Genomic DNA, 23398 nt, shown 5'->3' on the forward strand with positions numbered 1-23398 from the left:
AATATGCTGTCTAAGTTGGTCATAGCTTTTCTTCCAAGGAGCAAGTGTCTTTTAATTTCAAGGCTGCAGTCACCATCTGCAGTGATTTTGGAGCCCCCCCAAAATAAAGTCTCTCACTGTTTCCACTGTTTCCCCATCTATTTGCCATGAAGTGATGGGACTGGATGCCATGATCTTAGTTTTTTGAATATTGAGTTTTAAGGCAACTCTGTCACTCTCCTCTTTCACTTTCAACAAGAGGCTCTTTTGTTCCTCTTTGCTTTCTGCCATAAGGATGGTGTCATCTGCATATCTGAAATTATTGATATTTCTCCCGGCAATCTTGATTCTAGCTTGTGCTTCATCCAGCCCAGCATTTCAAATGATGTACTCTGCATATAAGTTAAATAAGCAGGGTGACAATATACAGCCTTGAAATATTCCCTTCCCAATTTGGAACCAGTCTGTTGTTCCATGTCCGGTTCTAACTGTAGCTTCTTGACCTGCATCCTCTGTCATCTTATGAACTAAAGCCCAGAGTCCATCTTCTCCAGAGAATACACCTCCCATACTCCACCAGATAGCAAAGGGCAGTCTCTGGCTGTGTAAAGCTGAGGAAAGGATCTGGGGACATAGCTGTAATCCTTCTATTCAAATCTCCCTTCGGTCATCAGAAGGACCCAGAACCTCCAGTTCCCGAGTCTCTGGTTTCTGAGGTGTGACCAGGCTACACTCTTCTGCCCTCTCCGCTACTTTCCATCATACTAGAAGGATGGGTCTCAGCCTCATTCAGTTTGCGCGGTCAGTTACCATTCATTCATCCTCTTTCCATCTTCCAAATCTTTGTGGGTGTTTCTTCCCTGCCATGAGAGCCTAACCTGTTTTTGTCCCTTATAGGCTGCCATTCACTCTAGTCTTTTACTATCATGTTAGTAAACTTTCTGGAGGGACAGATCTAAGTGGTATATTCAGGCCACCATGCTACACTAAAGAACACTACAGAGCTCTACATTCCTCCCTGGGTGAGCCAGGTTTTTATCTGCACCCCCAACTCTGCTCTTGATGTTCCCCTACTTTCTTGTCTTTATTTGTCTCCTCTCTTTAATTTTCCAGTCCTTCACAGACCTCCAAGATTAGGGTCTCCTAGGTCTTCCCTGTACATACTGTGTATATCTCTGGCCTGACATACCTACATAGATCACAGTGTGCTGGACTGATCTACTTGTATAGCTGTCTCCTTCCCTAGACAAGATAGTAAGCAGGCAAGGACCATCTTATCCAAAGCTCTGTCTCCAGTGTGGGGAAAACCATCTGGCACATAATAGGTGCTCACTGATACTGCTCAACTGACCCATTTCCCCTAAGCCCCATGTTAGAAGCATCTTCATTCTCAAAGGAGTACAAAAAATACGGCTGTGTTTATTTGCCAAAGTCCAAATAAGAAAGGCTAATCAGAGAGCACCAGGAAATAAAAACAGCCAGATGTTTTTCAAAGCAAAAGTCCAGGAATGCAAAATAGCTTGCAACAGGGGTGATGCATGTTTTCCTAGTGATTCGAAATGAAGATATGCTTATTAGGCAGAGAGAGAGATTTAACAGGTTTCTCAGCTAATGCTGCAATTTTAAATCCATTTAAGATAATTTTCTTTATCTTGAATCTATTTTTCTCAGTAACCAGGATACTTAACTGATTTGTACAAAATCCATTTGAAAAAGAAATAATCTAGTCTAAGTAAGGGCACACTCTAAATGAAAAAAGAGAGATACCACAAATCTAACAGAAGATGAAGCATCTGTTTGAGAAGCTAAGGAGGACTACTGACTAGAAAATAGGATTATTTCCCCCAGCATCTTGATTTTCCCACAAATCTCTCTTCTCTCTTTCCCAAGGAGAAAAATCTGAGGGCACAGAATAAAGACCTCTCATAAACCAACCAAGATGCAAACAGACTGTTTCAAAGGTAAGAATCTCACACAAAAATTACTTGTTGAAACAATCATAGGATGTACTTTCCCACCTACCAGCTAGGAAAAGCATTATTGAAATGCTAGTTTGGGAAGGGTCAGGTAAAATTCTAACAGTAGCAGAAACTGCTATAAAGTTTCTGGAGGAAAACATCTCTCTGTGTATCTAGAGCCTCCAAAAGTATTGCCACAATGTGATCGCAGGATTATACCATTAGAAGTGTGGATTAAGAAAGCAAATGTCTGGACTTCCCTAATGGCGCAGTGGATAAGAGTCCGTCTGCCAATGCAGGTAACACAGGTTCCATCCCTGATCCGGGAAAATCCCATGTGTTGTAGAGCAACTAACCCGTGTGTCACAACTGCTGAAGCCCATGTGCCTAGAGCCCTTGCTCCACAACAAGAGAAGCCACCAGAATGAGAAGTCTGGGTACCGCAAAGAAGAGCAGGCCCGGTTGGCTGCAACCAGACAAGGTCCGAGAGCAGTAATGGAGACTCAGCGCAGCCAAAACCAAATAAATAAAATAAAATTTTTAAAAATGAAAATAAATATCAAATCAACATACATAAAGATTGGAGAGGGGAAATAGTCATCAGTGTTATTTATAATAGAGAAAATTAGAACTAGATGTATAACAATAGAAACAATGATCATAACTAATAACACCAGAAAATGCTTGTGAAATAATGTTGCGTGAAAAAAGGATAAAAGAAATAAAGGTTCATAATTTGCATAGAAAAACAGACTCAAGGACAAGATGCTAAGATTTTACCAGTCACTGCCTCTAGGTCATGAGGTCATGGTAGTTTTTGTTTTATTTTTACTTAAAAATTCTTTGGATTATGTTTCTGTACTACTTGTATTACAATTTTAAAAATTTACCTACTTTATTTTCATAATCAAGAGCACTATTTACTGATTTTGTTTGTGTGTATATGTGCTTAGTCGTGGCCGACTCTTTGTGACTCCATGAATTTAGCCTGCCAGGCTCCTCTGTCCATAAGATTCCCGGGTAAGATACTGGACAGGGTTGCCATTTCTTTCTCCAAGGGATCTTCCCAACCCAGGGAGGTGCCTACATCTCCCGCGTTGGCAGGCAGATTCATCACCACTGAGCCAGCTGGGAAGCCTCATTTATTGATTACGGAGGGGACTCGTGAGATAAAAGCTTCTCCACTAGTTACAAAACAGCAGGAGATAAGGTCATAGACACGCATTTACACTACAAAGCCAACTCCTCTGAGCAGCTGAATGAGAACTTACTTGGTGGGGCGATAATCCGGAATGGAACGATCCAGTGAAATTTTTTCACTGAGGTAGGAATTGTAGCCATACTTCTCATGGGGCCCCCTGGCCTTCTCTTCTTCAGCAGGGGAGAGGGTGGCAGGAAGGCCCCCTTTACCCCGTCCACCATAACCTTCAATGAGCCCAAGGGATTTGGATAAACCTAGAAAGAGAGGGAGGGGAACAAAAGAATTAGTTGAAAACCACCATACCAGGATATGTTACTCAGGCTAAGACACAGCTTCAGTGGAAATTCTAACATTACCTGTCACAGAAAAGATTATGCTCTCAACTTATCAATACTGGGAATATGCCCCGAGCACATTTAAACTGAGAGGAAGGGGACTTCCCTGGTGGCCACGGGTCAAGACTTCACCTTCCATTGCAGGGGGCGAGGGTTTGATCCCTGATCATGGACCTAAGATCCCATGTGCCTTGGGGCAAAAAAAAAAAAAGAACACCAAAAAGTGGAACCAATACTGTAAAAATTGAATAAAGACTAGAAAAAACAATTAAAAATTAGATGAAGAGGGACGTCAAAGCAATGACAAAGGTCCGTATAGTCAAAGCTATGGTTTTTCCAGTAGTCACGCACAGATGTGAGAGCTGGACCATAAAGAAGGCTAAGCACCAAAGCATCAACACTTCCCAACTGTGTTGGTGGAGAAGACTCTTGGACAGCAAGGAGATCAAACCAGTCAATCCTAAAGGAAATCAAGCCTGAATACTCATTGGAAGGACTGATGCTGAAGCTCCAATACTTTGGCCACCTGATGTGAAGAGCTCACTCACTGGAAAAGACCCTGATGCTGGGAAAGACTGAAGGCAGGAGGAGAAGGGGACGACAGAGGATGAGAAGGTTGGATGGCATCACTGACTCAGTGGACGTGAATGTGAGCTAACTTCAGGAGACAGTGAAGGAGAGGGAAGCCTGGTGTGTTATAGTTCATGGGGTCACAAAGAGTCTGACATGACTGAGCAACTGAATAACAACAATAAAATAATTACGAGGTGTGGGGTTAAGGCTGATCACACTCAGGAAGAACTTCTCCCTCTTTTTGGGAACTAGGGTGGATCAGGTATCAGGATGGTGTCTATAAAGGGGAGAGACTGCCAAAAGCAGGGCACATGTGGACCAAAAATGGGCAGAACAGGCCCTGTCATCCTTGCCCAATTTCCTGTCTTCATGAGCAATTACCACAAGGCGGGATATTCCAGGAGATGCCCGGTAACAATGTAGAATAAGAACAGCCAGTAATAAGGAACTGCCAGACAGCAGGTGTTTTTGCTTCATTTGAACAGAGAATAATATACAGATTGATTTTATCATGAGTTTAAAGTGTGTAACCGTCTGACACTGTTCTATACCTAATGGTTTTATTTAAATCTCATCTAAATGGCAAAAGGAAATACAAAAGTGTTTGAGAATAAATCACAGAGAAGAAAAGCCCATAAGGGTGATAACCGAGCCAAGTAGAGTAGGAGGCCTCTGTAACAAGCTTCACTGAGCAATTGCGGGTTCCGGGGATGGTGGCAGCTTTATACCTATTGTTCCATTTATACGATAAACAGCTTGATGGGTAATTTTTAAATCCTACAGTTTACAGGAGGTTTTATTTCTTGGCTTGAAAACTTTTGTTGTGAAGGGCTCTTATTCTTTTTCACTGTTTCAAATGTTCAAGCTACTCTGTCCACCCTCAGGTGTGCTCACATGCACGTGCACGCACGCACACACACACACACACACACACACACACACACACACACACACGGTCCACAAAAGTCCTACTGCTACCACTGGTAGACCATGGACCAGGGGTGTCAAGAGCAGCCTCAGCTTTCATGATGGGCAGCCCACGGAGCCGAGGAGGACGCTGATCTCCCAGGAAAGCATTCCCAAGCAAGTTAAAGACCAGTAAGTCTGCTCTGGTCACATGGTGGTTCTCTACCCCAAAATGGAAAGACTTGTAGTCTCTTTCTCACACCTCTGAAACTAGAAATTTATTTTCTGTGATACAAAATCAAAAAGCAAAGCTTAAGCAGGCACCTCGGGGTTGATCTCAAATGAACATCATTTTTCTAAGAATCTTTTCCACTGTCCACTGTGTTCCTCAGGAACCCTGACATCTTTTCTACCTGTCACCATCCAAACAGAGGAACCAACAACTGAGAACTGGGTTACTCCAACACTTTCTGCTTCTTGGTCTTTAACCTCTCATTCCACATCATTGTACACCAACCATTCCAATAACATCACCTTTGCTGTGCTCCAAAATCTACAAAAACTCTTCAAATGTCAAGAACAGACACCTGTGTTGGATTTTTACATCACTCATGAAAGGACATTGCTAGTGGGAATGTGAAATGGTGCACTTACTTTGTAAAACAGTTTGGAAGTTCTTCAAAATGCTAAGTATACTGTACCATATGACCCAGCAATTCCATTTTTAGGTATATACCCAAGAAAAATGGAAAGAAAACACAAGAACTTGTACACAAATGTTCAGAGAAGCATTATTCACACTAGCTAAGTGTCTATCACCTGACAAATGAATAAAACAAAATGTGGTATATTCAGACAATGTGATAATATTTAGCAATAAAAATGAATGAAGTACAGACCTTCCTCAGCTTACAAAAGAGTTATATCCCGATAAATCCACCATAAATTGAAAACATCGTTAAGTCGAAAATGATTTAAAACATCTAACCTACTGAACATCATAGCTCAGCCAAGCCTACCTTAAATGTGGTCAGAACCCTTATATGAGCCTTGATGTGTTAGCCTCTTAGTCATGTCCAACTCTTTGTGACCCCATGGACTGTACCCCACCAGGTTCCTCTGTCCATGGAATTCTCCAGGCAACAATACTGGAGTGGGTTGCCATACCCTCCTCCACGGGATCTTCCCAACCCAGGGATCAAATCCACTTCTGTCTGCAGCACTGGCAGACAGGTTCTTTGCCACTAAATTCACCTGGGAAGCCCTATATATGATGTATGGAATATGACATAATTTTAAAAGATGAAAAAGAGACTACACTCTGTGGGTTTTTCTTCTTGTTTTGTGTACTTTCACTCACTCATCCTGGGTTTCCCTTTCCCTCCCCAGTATTTGCAGCCTTTTCTTGAAAGCCACAACCATAGTCCTCTGTGGATTTCTGGCCAGCATGGAACCCAAGGGTCAAGGAGGGAGGCTGCCCAAGTGGGACAGGATTGACCTCCAACATAGCTCAGTAGCTTTCATGGAAAGCATCAGATTCTTTTACTTATTTAATCTGTGAACTCCTTTTTCTCTCCTTGGCTATCCAGCATTTCTTTTGTCCAGTCTAAATAGGTATCTTCCATTCCCCAGTCATTAAATGCCACCTCTAAGCTACAATGTATCTCAGCTGTGTTTGCCCAGCACCCTCCCATAGGCAGCCTTTCCAATGCAGGCAGAGAAGCCAGGGAGGGAATTTATTACAAAATTCCTTATTACTTAAGGAATTAAGACTAGGAATACAGGCTAATCCTACCACCGACACTTCGGAATGAAACCTCCCAGTGAGATTTTCTTTTCCCTTTCTGAGGCATTATTTCTTCCATCATGAAAGGCACCCACGTAGCAGTCTCAAAAAAGATCATTCTTCAGAGTGCAATGTGACAACTACGAATTATATATTTTGTGGTCCATGTGCTCCCATTTTCCCCCCAATTGAATCTGCCAGAAAGGTTCAACAAAGCGGCAAAAATGTTCACTGGCATTTTAATGTGCTTACTTAGCAGGCCCCGGAAACAGTTGGCAACAACAAACACAAGTTCAAGTTCATCAACGAGACTCAGGTTGGTCTTTACTTAGCTGGGAAGAGATGCCACCAGGGCAAGTTGGGATGACCCCATGCACCTAGGGAACTTTCTTTTCTGAAAGTGCCTTGTACTTTTTGGCCTGAAGCAACTGTAGCCACAGCAGATGGATGTGAACTTGGAGGCATGGAAGCCGCAACTGACAAAAAGAAGAAAGATGGGAATAAGGGAAGAGAACGGGGTGGCTGCTTGGGACCATACTGGAGAGGACTTGGCATTGCCTTCTTGTCCCTTAGGCCCTGCCTCCTGAGTTACTGTAGCCGAAGACTGCAAAGCCAAGGGACGGTGTTGGCTAGAAGTCAAAGGTGAGGAAGAAAGAAGAACAAATTGAGGTCTGCCATCCCCTAGCATCTTTACTGAATATTCTTCATGTTTCTCTCCACCCTTTTCCTCTGCTTCACACCCCAGGAGATAACACCTATATAGACAGTATCAAGGGTTCCCTTAGACTTCTGGCTTTGGGTTGGGCTTAACCACCAGGAGGTACCTTGAGAAGACTGATGGTCAAGAAGAGAGAGAGGTTGGGGTGTTTGTCCCCCAGCTCCCTCCTGACCAGGTGTGGTTTGGTGGAGACTGAATTCTTCTGCGGCACAGTCATGTTCAGACAGGCATCTCCGATGGTTAGCCTAGGGTTAGAGCCAGTCCCGTGTTCTATTAACCATGCTCTCCTCCGGACCCTTCAGGCATTGGCATGGCAACTGCTTCCTCTTCTGTTGCTAGCCCTGGAGTCATACACCATGCCTGGCCATGCCTTGCTGATTTCCCTTACCTCTTCCCAAACCTTTGTAAATGTTTTGCTAAAATCTTTTCAGTCAGCCCTTCTGGGTATGCTATGCCACTTGTTTCTGGCTGGGATCTTGACAGATATAGCATCTTACTCATACCCACAGGAAGATTTCTCCCATGATACCACAACTAGATACTCTCTTTAAGGGCAGGCACGTGGTCACCCTAGCGCCTGACCTGTAGAAAGTTCTTAAGAGGGACTTTCCTGGTGGTCCAGTGGCCAAGATTCTGTGCTTCCAATACAGGCGGCCTGGGCTCAATTCCTGGTTAGGGAACTAGATCCCACATGCTGCAACTAATAGTTTGAATGCAACAACTAAAGATCTTGTATGCAACAACTAAGAACAACAACAACAACAACAGGTCCAAAAAAAACTCCAAATGGTTGAGCATATGGATGAGTAGAAATGAGATCTGGAAACTGAAATTGGAGCCATCTATTATAAAGTGGTGTCAAGAAAGAAAATTAAATACACACGGGGGAAAAAAAAATCTACTAGGAGAAGAGAAGAGGGATTAAGACTATGTATTATAGTACATTTATATTCATAAAGAAAAAGAGAGTTCACACTGATGAATGTCACAGGGAAATCAAGCCTGGAAAAGGCCATTTGGTTTGGCAGAGAAAAGGGCCCTAGTGACCTTGGAGATGGCCATGCCAGTGACAAAAGAACTTGCAGGGCAGTTTTTTGTTTTCTGGCTGTAATCAACCAGAATCTAATATGTAAAAAATTCTATTTGTAAAAGCAACAAATATTACAATGCACTTAGAACTTTAAACAATAGGAGGAAAATTACGAAATTTTATTAAATGGATGAAATAAAACACACATAAACAGCAGAGAGAGAGAGAGATGTATTTTTACTTAGAAGATGGAATGTTACAAAGATACCATTACTTCTTTTTAATGTATGGATCTAATGTAATTCCAAATAGAATCTTTTTCTGAAACAGAGCAAAAGGTTCTAAAATTAATCCAGAAGAACACAGAGGAGATAACACTTGGACATTTTGTTTAAAAAGAAAAATGAAAGGGGGTGCCCTATCCAATATTAAGTTAAGAAATAATGTAATAATAATTCAAGTGATGTGGTGACTAGGAGGAAATTTTACACAGATGCAGAGAGGTAAGGCTCTAAACTATATATATATATATATATATATATACATACATATACATATATATATATATATATATATATATATATCTAAAATAGCCATCCAATTTTCCAAACATTAATAAAAATAACCTCCACTTCTATTTTAGAAATTCCTTTCTAGTGCAGTCAACACTAAATTTCTGTAGGATACCTCGTGTGGATGAGGAAGTGGCTTCATCCATCTCACACAGAGCCCAGAAATCCCGAGGTGCCCTGCCTTGATAACTTGATAACCCTCCAGCAAGAGTAAATCACTCTGCTCACTTCTATCTTCAGTTGGCCCAAGCTACAAAAGCTCCATAGTGGCAGCAAAAAGTAAAGAACCCAGGTTGTAAATCCACTCCCAGCTGCCTCCCCACCTCCCTCCATATAACTAAGGCCATCATTTTCTCCAGGGTTACAGTTTAAACTGATGAGTTTACAGATAACCAGCATTATTCTTTCAGACATCAGGACTCACAACAGACACACAAACTCCAGGACAGAAGTGAAAACACAATGCAATCTGGTACCTTGTCAACTCATAAAGCTCCTCTGCATCTTGACAGCCACAGCCTAATGTCAGGGAAACCACACACAGACACGCACACACACATACAGACACACAGACAGCCAAAGAGCCTGGCATGTTGCGTGGCCTTCTTCCAGTGGGCAAGCATGTGTTGGGGGGTCTTGACAGAGGCCCTAATGCCTCCTGAAGGTCACAGAGTCCCAGGGAGATTCCACATGATGCTAAAGTATTTGAAAAACTGATAAAACATACAGACAATCAGGAAGTTGCAGCCATAAGCCGTAAGTAGTGAGCAATAATTCCAGATTTATTCTTGGGATTCCACGTACTCTTGGGAGAGTAAGGGGACCACTTGCGGCTTGAGGAAGCCAATGTGACTACAGAGACAGACGGGATACTTGATAAGTGTGTGCAGAGGAACCAGGAAACCTGTAGGTTACAGGTTTTTTATAGCTGATTAAATTATTAAATTTATTATTTAATTATTGAAAAGCTCTAATGACTAAGATAATGTGTACATATGTGTGCGTGCGTGTGCATGTGTGTGTAATGAAATGTTACTTGGTCACAAAAAGAAATAATGCCATTTGCAGTGACATGAATGAACTCAGATATTATACTCAGTGAAGTTAAATGGAGAGAGACAAATACATGATATCACTCAAATGTGGAATCTGAAAAGCTGGTACAATGAATTTATTTACAAAACAGAAATAGAGTCCTAGATGTAGAAAATAAACTTATGGTTACCAAGCAGGAAGACGGGGGAGGGATAAATCGGGAGATTGGGACTGACATGTTGTGGAAGTCGCTCGGTCATGTCCAACTTTTTGTGACCCCATGGACTATACAGTTCATGGAATTCTCCACTCCAGAATACTGCAGTGGGTAACTGTTCCCTTCTCCAGGGGAAAGCCAGGTCTCCCTCATTGCAGGCAAATTCTTCACCAGCTGAGTCACCATACATACCACTATGTATAAAACAGGTAACTAATAAGGACCTACTGTATTGCACCTGGAACTCTACTCAATACGTGTAATTACCTAAATGGAAAAGGAATCTAAGAAACAGTGGATATAGGTACATTATAACTGATTCACTTTACTGTATACCTAAAACTAATTACATCATTGTAAATCAAATACACGCCAATAATAATTAATTTTTAAAAGGACAGTGAGATAATGAAACAAGAAATGACAGGAAGATCAATGGAACAGAAAAGCTTGCCTAGAAACACTGCCAAAAGAGATTGGAAGCACCATTTTTGGATACAACTGTTAGTTTTACAGACAAATTTTCATTAGACACAAAGTATTATACTAAGCACTTTAATCATTTTATATATATATAATATATATACACTATTAGTGTTAAACATACATGCTAACTATATAAATGTCTGCTTTACCTATCTATCTAACTAGAATACTTCAAATTCATTTCTCAAATTACCCCTGGTGCTAGTTCTCACCTATCTTTATTTTTTGTTTGTCTCCGGGAGTTCTTTCTTTAAGATCTTTTTGATGTAGATCATTTTCAAAGTTTTTATTGAATTTGCCACAACACTGCTTCTGTTCTCTGCCTTGGTATTTTGGCTACGAGGCATGTGGGTCCCAGCTCCCAACCAGGGATCGAACTCGCGACTTGACACTGGAAGGAGAAATCTAACCACTGAACCACCAGGGAAGTCCCTCCCTTATCTTTGGTCTCTATTCCTTCCCTCCATCCCTTCTGTCACCAGATTCAAAGGCATGTCATCTCTTCCTTGAGTTACTGCAGTCAACACATAACCCTGTGTCTTGCAAAGTGAGCTTTCTAACATACACAACGGACCACTGCTTGCTTAAAATTCATTAGTGCATTCCTGCTGCCTATGGGGGAAAAATTCCAAAAAGTCTCATGTAATATACAAAGTCACGCACTAGCTGATCCCCTGCCCAGCCTCATGTTCCACTTCCTTCTCTGCTACATCCTTTGAGCTGCCCCACCCTCTTCTGAGGCTTCTACACAGCCACTGCCCCTCAGAGCCTCTGGCAGTCACTCTTGTTATTCTATACAACCCTGAAAACCCTTGCAGAGAACTGCCCAGCCCAGAAAATCAGATGCTGCTCCTTGCTAAGAAGTCTCAACCACATCCTGACTCCTGTTCTATCACAGGTGTCCTCGACTGTTCACTTACAAGGACACAGGCTTCCTGTGAGCAGGAAGACAGTTCTGTGTCTTACAGATAGCCTGGCATGCACATGCACCTCATGTATGTTGTACACAGGAATGAATGGACAGATAAGCAAAAAGCGAGTGAATAAATGAGTAAGTGCAGGATAAGCTGGGCTGGCCAAATATATTACCAGGTTCTAGTGTTGATACAGAAATCTCCTGGAGACATGTCAGAAATGGGTAAACACTGCTTCATGGACTCATATCAAATCATTATTGATTCCCCAGTTCATATACTAGTATGATGATCTTGACATCTGTTGACATCTGCATTATTATGCTGATTTTGACATTTTCTGTCCTGTATGTTCAGTGCTTCCCAGACATGATGTCCAAAGGTTATGTTAGTCTTAATATCTTCAGTGAAGGCTTAGGAGTTCAGTTACATCAGTTGCTTCCTAACGGAAGAGAACTGAATAAATCATTCTCTAAGACAAATACAGTAGGTCCCCTACACACAAACCAGTTCTGTTCTGAGAGTGCGTTTTGTCAGTCCAGCGAAGTGAGCCTAGGTATCCCAACTAACACAATCAGTTGTATAGTACTGTACTGTAATAGGTTTATAATACTCTTCACACAAGTAGTACATTAAAAAGCAAACACAAAAAATAAAGGATACATTTTAAATCTTATAGTGCAGTACCTTGAAAAGTATGGTAGTACAGAAACTGGCATATAGGGGCTGGCATTGAGTGAAAAGGCATGAAGAGTTACTGACTGGTGGAGGAAGGGGGGTGAGGCATGGGAGGGATGAAGGACTGTCAGTAATAGGCGATGGAAGGCAAGTTGCAATTTCACTCACACCTGACACTGACGGAACGCACAGTCGCATCTCTGAAAAAGTTCACAACTTGAAGGTTTGTATGTAGGGGACTTACGGTAATGAAAAGATGGCCTACATCATTTGTCATCAGGGAAATGCAAATCGAAACCATCATGAGAGGTCACCTCGCACCTGTTACAATGGCTGTCATCAAAAAGACTAGAGATAACATCTGCTGGCAATGGTGTAGAAAAAAGGAACTCATGTTCACTGCTGGTGGGAACGTAAATTGGTGCAGCCACGACAGAAAACAGTAAAGAGATTCCACAAAAAAATTAAAAATAGAGCTACCATGTGATTTGGCAATTCCACATCTGGGTATCTATCTGAAGAAAATGAAAACAATACCTTGAAAAGCTAACTGCACTATTATGTTCATTGTAGCATTATTTCCAATAGCCAAGATATGGAAACAGCCTAAGTGTCCACCAATGGAAGAATGGATAAAGAAGCTGTGGTTTATATACAATATATACACATAATGGGGTATTCGTCAACCATAAAAAAAGAATGAAGTCTTGCAATTTACAACAACATGAAGGGACCTTGAGGGCATTATGCTAAACGAAATAAATCAGACAGAGAAAGACAAATACCATATGATCTCTATCATACATGAAATCTACAGATGGGAACCAAGTGTATTCAGGGTAGTATGGTCGTAGACTGAAATCTACAAATACACACATACTTATCAAGCTCACTGATGCAGAGAACTGACTGGTGGTTGTCAGAGGCAGAAGGTAGGGGGTAGAAGAAATAGGTGAATTATTTTTGTTTTGTTTATTTTCTGGTTTAAATCAATTGATTTTTTAAGAAATATGTAGCTTGGCTTCTTCTTTTCAGTGGTCCTACTTCTCTCTTCTATACCTATCATGCAATAATTACACTTCCATGTAATTTTCAAATAGTTCAAGACATTATCATGACCTGTCTTCATTTTTGTCCAGACTAAACATATACATTCCTTCAACCACCTTTATACAACCATGTTTTCAAAACTTCCCTGATACTTAGTCTCCTTGGGCTACTATAACAAAATACTAAAGACTAAGTGGCTTAAATTAGGGGTCCTAAACCTCTGTGATCTAAGGTGATCTGATGATCTGAGGTGGAGCTGATGTAATAACAACAGAAATAGAGTGCATGATAAATAAAATGCACTCGAATCATCCCGAAATCATCCCCCCAAAACTAGGGCCATGGAAAAAATGTCTTCCATGAAGCTGGTCCCTGGTGCCAAAAAGACTGAGGACCACCAGTTTAAATAACAGACATTTATCAGAATTCCAGAGGTTGGGAAGTTCAACATCAAGGTGCCAGCATGTTGGGTCCTTGGTGAGGGCCTGCAGACAGCCACTTTCTTGTTGCGTCCTCACATGACAGAGAAGGAGCAAACCGTGTGTCCTTTCCTCTTCTTATAAAGGTATTACTTTCATCAGGGGACCCAGCCCCTGATCTCATCTTGTTCATTGTCACTGTGCAATTTCTAAGTCGTGTCTGACTCTTCGCGACCCCATGGACTGCAGCACGCCAGGCTTCCTGGTCTCCACTATCTCCTATAGTTTTCTCAAGTTCATGTTCACTGAGTTGGTGATGCTATCTAACCATGATCTCATCTAACCCTATTTAATTCCAAAAGTCTCCACCTCCTAACATCATCACATTGGGGGGTTAGGGTCACAACACATGAACTGGAGGGCTGAGGGGGAACACACACCTTCATTCCATAACAGATGGCCATCCACTGCTGGATTCTGTCCCAGAAGACAAAGCGATGACTAATAAGTCTCTCGACATGTGCTCCCCACCCCCGGAGCCAGAATCCTGGAAGTACATTTCTGCCCATTATCCAAACTGCTCATGCAGCCTTTACAGTTCCAAGAGATATGAATCACTGTTATTTGCTTGAAGTCCTTTTGGAACAAACTGTCTATAAATTTTCAAACTGCAGTTTTATTCAAAATGACATGTCTTACACATATTATGAACTTTAGACTTCCTGGAACCTTTCTACAAAGATCATTTAATTTGAGCCTAAGAATAGCCCCATCCACAGCCAGCATATAGGAGAAGGGAGGCCCAGTGAGGATGAAGAATATTCTTCAGGTCACTGAAAGTAGCCAGGGATGGATACAGATCCTGGGTCTCTGTATATCAGGCTGCCAAGCATGCCTTAATGAAATGCACTCTTAGATTTCATGCCACTGTGATGAAAAGAATAAAAAAGTCCTGAATCCCACTCTTGATGCCAAGCAAACATTGGCATAAACAAGCCCCTATGTGTGGAGGTGATAAATAAATGTCTTTGGCCTGGCCCAGGCTCTGGCTGATGCATCTGACTGAGTGTGGAAGTGAAAAGAGTATTGCTAACAAAATAAAAGTTTGGCAATTGTCAGGACTGCTCAGAGCAGATGGATGAAAGACCCTGGCTGCGCAGGTTAACTGTGTCACTTAGCCGCACATCGCTTACAAAACTACACAAAAGGAAAATAAAGCTGACCCAGGGCTGCATAGGAAACATGCTGAATTGAAGAAAGCCCTCTGCCACAACCTAAGAAATCTACTGGCATCAAATGCACACAAGACTCTGCAGACCAGGCCACCTGCCACATTCGCTCAGCACCTGTCAGTTTGATGACTTTCAGAGGAAACTGTTCTTCTCCCTTCTCATGCCCCAAGCCCACCTAGGATTTTATTCCTAGTGAGGGAGTTAAAGAGGCAAGCGAGAGGGCAGTGAACATTAGCAACACTAACCTTCACCAAATTCTGCAAAAAGTATACAATTTTAAAATATCATATGTGTAGATCCACATGACACCGTGTTCATGTCATAGAAAGTAAGTTATGAATTCAGGAAACGATAAGGAAGCGTAAGACAAACAAGAATGAACCACCCTAAGAAAATGTCGCTACTTCCTTCACCCACCAAAATTGTCAGTATCACCATCCTTCAACATACACAAACACGCACACACCCCACCATCACCATCATCACTATCATCACCACCACCACCGCCATCATTCCTCATAAACCATCAGAACTTTAAAATAAGATACCTATTCTCAACTTTAGAATAAGATACCTATGCTACTCAGAAGCACCACAAGTTTAAAACACACACATCCAATTTCTCACAAAAAGACCCTATGAGAAGATTCCATTTACTTCTAAGGGGAATTTTTTCTCCTCTTAGCACATCCCCAAGGTGGTACCTTGAACTTTTGTTCAACAAATAGACTCTCTGTCCTCCACACCCCTGGGAGGGGTACCCATCCCACCTCATTAACATTAAGCCTGACCATCTGGCTGGGCAGAGCGTACTTCCCCACCCTTAACTCTGAGCTTGATGATAAGACTTGCTTAGGCCAAAAAGGCACTAGTAGCTATGACATCAGTAGAGGCTTGAAATGTGCTTGCACTGTTGGGCTTGGTCTCCTCAACTTGGTATCATCCTGATAACATGCTTTGGGTGGCCCACTGGTCCAAGGAAGGGAAGAGACACATGGGGTAGCTGGATCCAGTGTGTAGCTTAGAACCAAGCCCAGCCAAACTCAGCACAGATTAGCCAAACCTCAATTCATCTGAAGACACATGAGAGAAAGAAAGGCTTCAAGAATAGCTCCCGTTCACATTTCTGGCCTGATTAACAGAGACTGTTAGATGTTGGTGCCACTGACTAAGATGGAGAAACAGGAAGAAAAAGATTTGGGTATGAAGTGGTGTGACCCAGAATCAAGAGTCTGGGTGGGATATAGTCAATCTGTGATGCCTATGAGACATCCAAATGGAAACATCAAGCATCTGATATGATGAGGTCAGGTTTGAAGACATAAAATTGGGATTCACCAGCATCTAAAGGGAATTTAAAGACACAGTCCTTGAGGAATCACCAAGGCAACACAGAAACACAGAAAAAGAGAGAAAAGGAAGCCTAAATCCTGCAGACCAGAAGGAGAAGGGCCAAGAAAGGAAAACCAAGAGGAATGTAGACAGAACACCTAGAAATGATGGGGTCTGAGAAGCAACCCTTGGATTGGATAATACTGAAGAATCAGTGAATTTTGCAGAACCAGTTTCAGAGAACCAAAGCCCAAAGTAGGTTCAAGAGAGAACAAGAGGTGAAGAAATGAAAGCAGGAGGTCCAGGCAGACTTGGAGGTCCAGACTCTTCCAAGGAGTCTGCTGTCAAAGAGAGCAAAGAAATGTGCTGCTTCTATTCTAGGGATCATGACAGAAAAACAATTACCCTGACAGAGAGAAAAAATAAAGGTCAGCACAAGTGGGATGTGGGTCTGTAGATCCTAGGGCCATCTCTGCCCCAGTCATCGACAGCCTGAGACACATCACTGCTGCAAAGCACATGCATGTAAAACAGGGATGTGACTAAAGAGTGTCTGGACCCCTTGGAGCTCTCAGATTTCAAGCTCCTCTCTCTGCAGCTCCAGTGTGAAAACATACATAACAGAATGAGGACACAGAAAGAAAGTACACCAGTCAGTAAATGAGAACCGTGGAGTAACATGACTGTATCCGGAAATCAACAGATTTTCTTACAGTGGTTGTGTGGCTCCTGGTGGAAAATTGTGACGTCTCTGATTCAAACCCCAGAAACAAGAAGAAGGGAAGTAAGAGGGAAAATTCTTCACGATCTTGGTGGGCCTAAGTATAGTAATAGAAACACTAGCTTAGAACACATCCACTAGAAATGCACAGGGTAAAATCCAGCTTCTTGGAGAACTGATGAATTAAGCAGATACGAAATAGCTCCCCCACCAATAAATATGAACTGACCAAATACACAAACACCTAAACTCTCCGGATCACACAGGGCCACTCTGGTCCTTTCTTAATGCAATATACATCCTCCACATTGATGCCAGAATGAAGTCCAGCCTCATTCTAAAAATCTCCAGAGGTACAAACTCATTGGTGAGCCCTCCAAAAGCCTCCTCCATGGGGCTCATTTTCATGTTCTCTAAATAATCAACATCAGCCTCATGGTGATATATTCCACATTTTAGTCTTAATTCTGCCCCTGAACACAAAGAAAAGGCCAATTCCCCAGCGCTCCAGAGCTGTCAATGCCACCACGATCCCTGGAGCTCAAGACATCCTCTGACCAGGATGGATTTCTCCATCTTCACTGTTCTTCAATTCACCTCTCCCGCTCCTCCCTGGTTCCACATGACTATGCACTCTTCCCTTGCTAGAACTCTCAGATGAGAAGAACAGGCTCCGTAGATGTGAGTATTCCATAGGGAAACAGACACCTGTCTCTCGTGGTGGGTAGGAGACCTGCCCAGCTCAGCTTGGAGGCTGCAGGTTTATGCAGGTGAAGCAGCAGCATGGTGTGCAGGTTTCACTAAGTAAAGATGAAAGAGGCAAGAAGAGCTCAAAAGAAAACACATACACTTCCAAGTCCCAGCTAGTCTCCACCTCTTAGAAAAGAACCTTTAGAGCCAGAGTGAGGAAAACAATCTATGAAAAATACCCTGAAAGTATTGCTCTTGGCTTGGGAAGACCTAGAATCCTTGGAGGGATTAATGACCTACAGAACATGTCTATTCCGATAGGCCCCAACTCTGAAATGCCAGTGTTCATTTCCAAAGGGCTGCCATGTACGGAGATGAAAGGAGTGTTTCCATGCTCTTCTTTCTGGCATCTGGGCCACTCTCCCCAGCAAATCAAGGACTTGTTAACCCCAAGCCAGCACCAGAACTTTCGGGAGATGTGAGGCAACACCGGCCCAGGCATGGATGGCATCACCAGCCTTTCCTCCCTGCTGAGGAGGCAGTCAGGTAAGATGGTGCTCATTAGCCTTGGGCTGGAAGAGCTCTTTCACTTGGGATATATTTTTTTATATTCCTCCATTTGGCAAAAACAACAATAACAGAGCCAAAAGTCAAGAATGGGGAGAATGATAACTGAGAAATGACAAAACGAAATCATGGATCAATACTATTTGGGTTTCTAATCTAAGGCAGGTGTGGGTGGGTGTGACCTGAGACAGCAGATACTTTGTACGGGTGGTTAGCCTTGAGAATGGCCAGCTGCTCCCAACTAGTGGAGCTCCAGGGACCACAGTCAGAGACCAGTCCAGCCCATTCTGTCCTCCCTCTGGTTCTGATCCACAGCGTCCTCCTGGGCCCCAGATAGCCTGTGAGGCTCTTGGCTTTCCTTGGTTTCTGCCCTGATTCCAGCCGCAGACACAGCAGAAAGGCTAGTTACTCGGCAGAGATCCTGCTGCTGAGCTGGACGCAGTGCCTCTGACCAAGGCTGGTTTACTGCGTTACTGGATACGGGGCTGGTTTCAAGTAACCCCCACCAAGTCCTGGGGCAGGAATTTGGGGTGCGGTCCTAGGGGAGATCCCACATGTGGTCATATAACAATAACTTCAGTTATCTCTCTTTTTCTGTCTTTTCTTTCTTGGCCATAGCATGGCATGTGGCAATTTCAGTTTCTGGATGGAACCCATGCCCCCTACATTGGAAGTGTGGAGTCTTAACCACTGGACCACCAGGGAAGTCTATCTGTCCCTCTCTTAAGCACTCAGAGCCTCCATTTCTTATCCTGTAAAGAAGGAATAAAGACTATAAACTCATTTGACAGACACACCAAGAGGATAGCAGAGCGCTTAGCAGACAGCAGGGGCTCAAACGGTAAAGGACGGTCTTGTATATCACTGGTTGGAAAGTACCATCATGTGGCTATTTTTGAAAACAGTTTAACAGTTCCTCACAGGTTAACACAGAGTTACCATATGACCCAGCCACCCCACTCCTAGATGTACACTCTAGAGAAATAAAAACATTTCTCCCACGAGCACTTGCACACAAATGTTCACAGCAGCATTATTCACAACAGACCCAAAGTGGAAACAGCTCACATATCCATCACCAACTGAATAAAGAAAATGTGGTGCATCCATAAAATGGAATGTTTTTTAGCCATTAAAAAGAATGACCAATGCACAATGTATACATACAGTGAATATGCTGTACATCTGAAACTAATATAATGTCACATGTCAATTATACCTCAACAAAATAGAGTTTTTAAAAAGGATGAGACAGGTAATATTATTCCCACTTCATAGAGAAGACTTTGGGGACAAGCCCTCATCAGCAACAGAAATTCAATGTGCATTTCTTGCCTCCTACCAATCATCTTGCCCAAATAATTGAGTTTTTCAGTGTGTTCCTTGCAGATATAATTCCTCAAGAACATAAACACTTATTTTGTATTTCCCCAAATATTTGGACCATTAAAGGTGTTAAGTTAAACAAAAAGAAAGGAATGTAGCATTGATACACACTATTACATGGATAAACCATGAAAACAATATGCCACGTTAAAGAAGGGAGACAGAAAATCAAATATATTGTATGGCTGCACTGTATAAAATGTCCCAAATAGGCAAAAGCATAGAGAAAGAAAAACAGAATTAGTGGTGACCAGGGGCAAGGTGGGACACCAGTTGCTAATGGTTACGAAGCTTGTTTGGTGGGGGCAGGGCTGATGAAAACACCCTAGAATTAGCGAGTGGTGATTTGTATATTTTTAAAGGGTGAATTTAAGGCATGTGAATTATATCTTTAAAGATAATAGAAAAATAAAATAGTAAAAAGAGAATCTGCAGCAAAAAGAAAACAACTAGGCTGGTCAAAAAGTTTCTTCGGTGTTTTTTTTTTGTAAGATGGTATGGAAAAGCAAACGAACATTTTGGCCAACCTAAGTAAGGACTCTATTCCTCTTTCCTCAATTTTCTTGTCTCACATTAAAGTTTTATGATCATCAAGCCCAGAGCAGTCTCTCTGGGCCCTAACACAGTTGCCTGAGACTAACACAGCAAAGGTCTTTGCTTCTTTCACTACTGGGACATATAGATCAAGCTCCAGCACTCCATCTCCCTATCCACCTATCTCTCCATCTATCTGTACATCACCCACTTAAACTGTCCTTCTCCTTCCTTTCCTCCGCACAGCTCTCTAACTTTATCCTGCCTAATAAGTTGCGGTGCTGTTCAGTTGTGTCCAACTCTTTGTGACATTATGGACTGCAGCCCGCCAGGCTCCTCAGTCCATAGAATCCAGGGGATCTTCCCCATCCAGGGATCGAACCCATGTCTCCTGCATCTCCTGCACTGCAGGTGGATTCATTACCACTTAGCCACCCGGGAAGCCAGCCGAATAAGGTACACTTGCCAAATAAATTAGAAGCTGTTTGGTGTCATGATCTCTCACACACACAGTTTTCTATTCTTCAGGAATAATGACTATAAACTTTCCCATTCCACTGTCTGCAGAGTCATAAACTACAGACAAAAATTGTATTTCAGTTGCATTTTATTTTATAAGGGGAGAAAAACTCACAGTCCCCAGAAAGATGAAGGGCATTACCCGCCTCGCCCCTGCCTATGATAGCTAATCATGAGCTAAAATTAAATTACCTTTTTCAAAATCCATTAGGGGGGTAAGATTTTTTATCAAGTAGACAACCTGCGGATCTCCTCATGAATTTTCCCGACATTTCGCATGACAAAGCGTCCCCTCTAATCCCTTCCCAAGGCTAACAGCGACAGCAAAGCTACCCTTCACATTTAATTTCCTTTTAAAACCAGGTTTCTAAAGGGGCTCTGCATCCACAATAGTTGCTCTGGAAGAAAGCCAAAGAGCCTCCAACCCAATATGTAATCATTGTTATGCAAATTGCCTTCAGAGAAAGAAACTCTGAGTCAATCTGCATTTTCTCCCCAGATTAGCTCGCTCTCTCCCCTCATGAGCTTTGACTGAGCTATAGTTCACCATATTTTAAGGTCAAAAAGTCTCCTTTGCAGAGTATTCACCTGATACATGGAAGTTGTTTTTTTTTTCCCCTGAGACTGCTTTCATCCTTATCGTTCTTCTATCCTAAAGAGAAACAAGTACTATGGATCCTCGCTGCCTTGAACAGTTGGCCAAGCTGTGGAAGGATCTTTACTTCTCCTTCACTATCTTTTCTCATTTAATCTCTCCAATGTCAACTTCCTGAAAAAGAGTCATTCCAGGCACTCAGATGGGTGTATGTGTGCTAAGTTGCTTCAGTCGTGTCCATCTCTTTGTGACCCTATGGACTGCATTCCACCAGGCTCCTCTGTCCATGGGATTCTCCAGGCAAGAATACTGGAGTGGGTTGCCATTTTCTCCCCCAGGGAATCTTCCTGGCCTAGGGATTGAACCTGTGTCTCCTACATCTCCTACACTGGCAGGCGGGTTCTTCACCTCCAGTGCCAGCTGGGTACCTGGAAGGAAGAAGCATGCTGAGATACAGCCTTGCTCTCCTGGAAGCTACAGTCTGGACAGGAAGCTGAGATGCATCCACATGGCTTCAGTGGTCAAAATACAGACTCCCTGAAAATAATTTTTAGGATGATTCAGAGAACTGAGAGGTCCATATAGGCTTAGAATAGTGTATTCATAATATTCAAGGATGGCAAGAAATGACGGTCCTAGTTCAACAAGTGGAAATGTCTGCGGTGCTCCCTAGCATGGATTCTTGAGTTGAGATTTTATCGATCTTTCTTTGAGGAAGCCCTTACCTGCCATGTTCAACAAGCATGGCCAACATGTGCCCCACTAGTAAGCAGAGGTAGGAAGGTAGCTGTGGGTGGGTGGAGGAGACATGTGAAAAGGGTACAGCAAATGGAACAGAGAGGAAGAGATTCATCCCTGCCTTCAACCAATATAGGTTTATTGAGCATCTATTACGTTCCAAACCTAGAGCTTCAGCCACAAGTAAAACAGACACAATTCCTACTCCCATGCCTCTTACAGCCTAAAGGCTTGTTTGTTGTTTAGTCGCTAAGTAGTGTCTAGCTCTTTGGTGACCCCATGGACTGCAGCCCACCAGATTCCTCTGGCCATGGGATTTCCGAGACAAGAATACCAGAGTGGGTTAGCCATTTCTTCCTGACCCGGGGATTGAAGCCAAGTCTCCTGCATTGCAGGCAGATTCTTTATAACTCAGCCACCAGGCAAGCCCAGCCTAAAGGGGCAGATGAATATTAAGCAACTAATTACACAAGAGAGTGTAAGTCACTCAGTTGTGTCTGACTTTTTGCGACCCCATGGACTACCCAGTCCATGGAATTCTCCAGGCCAGAATACTGGAGTGGGTAGCCATTCCCTTCTCCAGTGGATCTTCCCAATGCAGGGATCAAACCCAGGTCTCCCACATTGCAGGCAGATTCTTTACCAGCTGAGCTACCAGGAAAGCCCCTAATTATACAAGTAACTCATTTCAGTTAAGTAAAGTGCAACAGGTGAGGTGGATGCTATGCTAAGAGAATAGGTAGCATGCCCTGTACCTGCTGTTTTATGCTGAAGTCCAATTCCCAGGACCTCAGAAGGTATTTGTATTTGGAGAGAAGGGCTCCGAAGAGGTGATTAAGTTAAATGAAGCTGTGAAGATGGGCCCTAATGCAGTCTGACTGGTGTCCTACAAGGAGAGGAAAAGACACGGGACAGGCACATAGAGAATGGGGATGTGAAGAGGGAGGCTGTCTACAAGTCAAGGAGACAGGCCTCAGGACCCACATCTTAATCTCAGACTTCCAGCTTCCCATCTGTGGCACGATACATTTCTGTTCTTTAAGCCAGGGGTCCCTAACCTCTGGAATCTAATGCCTAATGATCCAAGGAGGAGCTAATGTAAAATAAAGTGCACAATGAATGTAATGCACTTAAATTATGTTGAATCCATCCCTGCACTGGTACATGGAAAAATTGTCTTCCAGGAAACAGGTCCCTGGTGACAAAAAGATTGGGGACCGCTGCTTT

The 23398-nt window shown here is 42.7% G+C and overlaps 1 protein-coding gene across 1 annotated transcript in view; it reads right to left on the bottom strand.

Annotated features, from left to right (window-relative positions):
• Window positions 1–23398, bottom strand: part of GALNT17 (polypeptide N-acetylgalactosaminyltransferase 17) — a 415093-nt gene that overhangs the window by 248599 nt on the left and 143096 nt on the right. Inside the window, exon 2 of the mRNA XM_020869732.2 lies at window positions 3209–3392. Within this exon, the coding sequence (XP_020725391.2) occupies window positions 3209–3392 (184 nt within the window). The remainder of the gene's footprint in view (window positions 1–3208; window positions 3393–23398) is intronic.

The sequence above is a fragment of the Odocoileus virginianus genome, chromosome 33 (genome assembly GCF_023699985.2).
Source record: "Odocoileus virginianus isolate 20LAN1187 ecotype Illinois chromosome 33, Ovbor_1.2, whole genome shotgun sequence".
NCBI lineage: Eukaryota > Metazoa > Chordata > Mammalia > Artiodactyla > Cervidae > Odocoileus > Odocoileus virginianus.